This window comes from Gregarina niphandrodes, assembly GCF_000223845.1.
Source record: "Gregarina niphandrodes unplaced genomic scaffold scaffold00032, whole genome shotgun sequence".
Taxonomy (NCBI): Eukaryota; Apicomplexa; class Conoidasida; order Eugregarinorida; family Gregarinidae; genus Gregarina; species Gregarina niphandrodes.
The window spans coordinates 90,152-94,314 of NW_011645801.1; the positions used below are offsets into that span (position 1 = coordinate 90,152).

The 4,163-nt window shown below is 55.7% G+C and overlaps 1 protein-coding gene across 1 annotated transcript; it reads left to right on the plus strand.

Annotated features, from left to right (window-relative positions):
* Positions 1-867: 867 nt before the first annotated feature.
* On the plus strand, positions 868-4,155 carry GNI_129060 (1,4-alpha-glucan branching enzyme; the record flags this gene model as incomplete). Its single annotated transcript, XM_011133798.1, has 1 exon — positions 868-4,155. One exon carries the CDS (start codon positions 868-870, stop codon positions 4,153-4,155), a length of 3,288 nt encoding a protein of 1,095 aa, XP_011132100.1.
* Between the last annotated feature and the right edge of the window lie 8 nt (positions 4,156-4,163).

A 4,163-nucleotide genomic window follows, 5' to 3' on the forward strand; every position in this document is an offset into this window, starting at 1 on the left:
GGAGCTGATGATCAGAGATTTGACGAGCAGGTCCCTGCTCGTCAAATCTCTGATCGAGGTGCTGGCGACGGGGGTTCTGGTGAGGGAGCCGGTTCAGCTCCCGTGTCTGGCTCGAAAGATAAGGGTGAGCTGTTAGAGGACTTCCGTCTGGATGACACGGAACAGGGTCCGGGCGAAAGTCAGAACCACAGCAGTGAGGACCATAGCAGCGAGGACGGTAACAGCCATGACCACAGCAGTGAGGATTACGGAGTGGGTACGTGTGTTATGGACTCTGGCCCGCGGTTGGATTGGAGTCGGTGGGTGGCGATTGAACGAGATGAGGTGGAAATGATTCAGAATACGGTGGGTATAGCACAGAAGATTGGGACGAGTACGTGGGTCAATGCAGTGGAGTCGGCGACGCTGATTGCGTTTTGGAGTAGCATGTTATTGACGAAGGAGACGCCGGCATTAGACGAGTGGCTGCAGAAATTTGCGCCAAAAAGAACGTGGAATGAGGACAAAATGTTTCGGTGCTTGGGACTCTGGTTGTCGGTCACGGAAGACTCGGTAGTGGTGGGTAAACGTCGGTCTCACGCCACGGACTTTGGCCATCAATCGGGGGGGCGGTCGCACCGGGCGGAGGCTGATCAGTCACCGGTAGAGATCGAGTGTGAGTTCGGGCTGTTGAATACGTATGTGAGCATAACAGGGGTTCGATCATTGTCGCTGAAGAGTGCCTTGGAGCCGCGGTCGGTGGAATTACTGTTCGAGCGAGACCGGGACTTCCGAGTGGCAGTTGCAGAGGTGTTGCTGACGCAAGGTCGGTTGGTGGAGGAAGCTTTGTCTCTGTTTGAGAATTGTTTTTAATTCCGTTTTTGTGAAATGTCTGACATCGCTTCGCAGCCCGTAGCGAAGCCGGTGCCGGTGAGCGGAAAGTTGGGTGCTGCTTCTGCTGGGTATTCGCCGAAGGAGGGATACGAGACAAACGTGCAGGACGACGCCATCCTGCCTTCTTCGGCACCCTGCGACTCGCCCGCCGCCGCTAAGCTTACCTACCTCTCCGACATACCGCAAAGCGCCAATGCCAGCGACCACGACGTCAGTCTGCTACATTCGGCTCATCATGCAGACCCCTTCGCCGTCCTTGGTCCTCACGCATATGGCGGCCAGGACACCAGAGCCGTCGTCATTCGCGCCTGGATCAAAGACGCCGCCGAGGTGGAACTACGCTTCACCGGCAGCCTGGCCACTGTCCCCCAGGACCTGACAGAAGCCCCCTCCGCGTCCGAGTCCGAAGCCGATCACCTCCAGGGCGAACGCCAGGGCGAACGCCTTCAGCAAAACCACCAGGGTGGAGAGCATCCCGATCAAGCTGAGTCACCGGCCTCCTGCAGGCTGCAGGCATCCTCCGGGGGCGTCTGGTACAAGCTGCATCGCAGGGCGGACTGGCTCTTCCAGGGCGCCTTCAACTGGTTGCCCATAACGGAGGCGGCGGAAGCAACTACAGACCTACTGGCGGTGACGCCGGTGGAGTACGAGCTGAGGGTAAAGTATTGCGGGGACGCGAGCAACCAATCGTATATATTGCACGACGCGTACCGCTTTGGTTGCAGCTTGGGTGAAGACCAGCTCCGGCTGTTCCAGTCCGGTTCTTGTTGGCATGTGGATAACTTGATGGGTAGTCATTTCGTAGAGGTCGAAGGAGTTCAAGGCGTGCGCTTCGCCGTGTGGGCGCCGAATGCTCAGTTTTTGAGTGTGGTCGGAGAGTTTAATCAATGGGACGGAAGAGCGCACCCGATGCGGAAGCGACATGAATTTGGAGTCTGGGAGATTTTTGTGCCCGATACTCCGCGAGTGGGTCATCGTTACATGTACAAAATACATACGAGACGTGGTACGGACATTATGAAAATTGATCCGTATGCGCAGGAGTTCGAGAACCCCCCGGCACACGCGAGTGTAATATCCGGCTGCGATGACGCATACCGGCAGCCGAGGGAGCGCTATGAATGGCGTGATGGAGAGTGGATGCAACAGCGCCAACAGAACAAGGAACGCGTGACGAGGATGCCAATTTCAATTTACGAAGTACATCTACCGAGTTGGATGCGTGGCGACAACAACCGGTACTTAACGTATAAGGAATTAGCTCACCGGCTAGTGGAGCATTGTCAATTGCTGAACTTCACACACGTGGAATTTTTGCCACTGGCGCACCACCCCTTCGAAGGCAGTTGGGGGTACCAAGTATCGGGATTGTTTGCTCCCTATAGCCGGTTAGGATCAGCGGATGAGTTGAAATACCTTATTGATGAGTTACATCTGGCGGGCATTGGTGTATTTTTAGACTTTGTTCCGGCGCATTTTGTGAAGGATGATTGGGCTCTTGCTAACTTTGATGGTGAGCCATGTTTCGAGTATGCTGATCCGCGTGAAGGTGAGCATAAGACCTGGGGTACGAAAGTGTTTAACTTCCGCCGCAATGAAGTGCGTTCATTCCTGCTTGGAGCCGGCTACCATTGGCTCAGACGGTACCATGTCGATGGGCTCCGTATCGACGCGGTTTCCTCAATGCTGTACAAGAACTACTGTCGCGACGAGTGGATTCCTAACGAAGAAGGTGGCGACGCGAATTTGGAGGCGATCAACATGCTCCAGGAGCTCAACTGGGTTATCCATCGCGAATTCCCGGGTGTATTGACCATGGCCGAGGAAGCGACCAGTTGGAGAGGAGTGACGGATAAGGAAAAGGGGCTCGGGTTCGACTTCAAATGGGATCTTGGCTGGATGAATGACACCATTTCCTACCTCTGCAAACCTACACCGCTGCGTCCGGAAAGCCATGGTAAACTGACCTTCCGAGGTCTATACATGGCCCACGAGCGCTGGGTGCTACCTTTGTCACACGACGAGGTGGTGTCGGGTAAGGGCTCGTTGTTAGACAAATGTGCCTTCATCGGTTCTTCGTTTGAGGAGAAGGCCTCCACGTTAAAGAGCCTAATTGTCTACCAAGCAGGTCTATGTGGTCGGCCGCTGCTGTTCATGGGGGCCGAGTTCGCCCAGGGTCGTGAGTGGAACGAAAGCCGTTCGTTAGATTGGCATGAGGCTCGCGAAGAGCACCGGTCTAAAGTGATGAAGTCCGTAGCTGATACGATGGCTATTTACAAGAATGAGAAGGCGATGCACGCCGGAGACGACGAGCCCTGGAACTTCAAGTGGGTCGACTGTGACTCCCGCAATGCCTGCCTCGTCGCTTTTCTCAAGTCCTACGAGGAGTGGTTCAATGACCTCCTAGTCATCTGCAACTTCAGTGCTGACACACACTACCGCTACCCATTCGGTGTCCCCCACGGCGGCGAATGGGAAGTCCTGCTTAACACCGACGACTGGGCTTACGGCGGCCAAATGAGGGGCATTGGCAAGGGGCGTACCGCCAAGACCACTCAAGGCGGACGCCTCGGCTGGCCGTACTGCCTCTGGCTAGATGTACCCGCCTGGAGTGCCATGATCCTCAAAGCACCCAAACCCGACCGAGCCGCGGAACTCGTGGAACGCATCAGAATCGCCAAAGGAGCTTGTCGACCTTTCGAACACATGGAAAGGGAGCTCGCATTGACCCTCAAAAAACCTAAACAGGACCCCGCAACACAGGACCCCGCAACACAGGACTCCACAACGCAGGAAGGGACTGAGCGTGCTCCGATGGCGCTTGGTCGACCAGCTGCCGACGAACCTGCCAAGATGGCTGATATGAAGGAACAACCTGGCATTGAACAACCTGGTATTGAACAACCTGGTTGTCAACAACCTAACACCGAACCCGCATCGCAGCCGATGACAGAGGAGTCGATAAAGGTCGGATCGACGAAGGCGGAATCGACGAAGGCGGAATCGACGAAGGCGGAATCGACGAAGGCGGAATCGAAGAAGGCGGAATCGAAGAAGGCGGAATCGACGAAGGCGGAATCGATCAAAGCAGAGTGGCTAAAGGTGCAGGCGCTGAAGCTGGAGTCACCTGAGGCCGAAGCGCCTGCTGCAACCCGGTCTGTGCCGGCGGCGACCGAGATAGAACAAGGGAAAAAGAATATTGTGGTCCTGAGGAGTGCGGCCTTGATGACGAGGAAGAGAAATTCTCGCCGTGAGGGAGGCCACTCGCTTGAAGATATGTGATGAGAGCC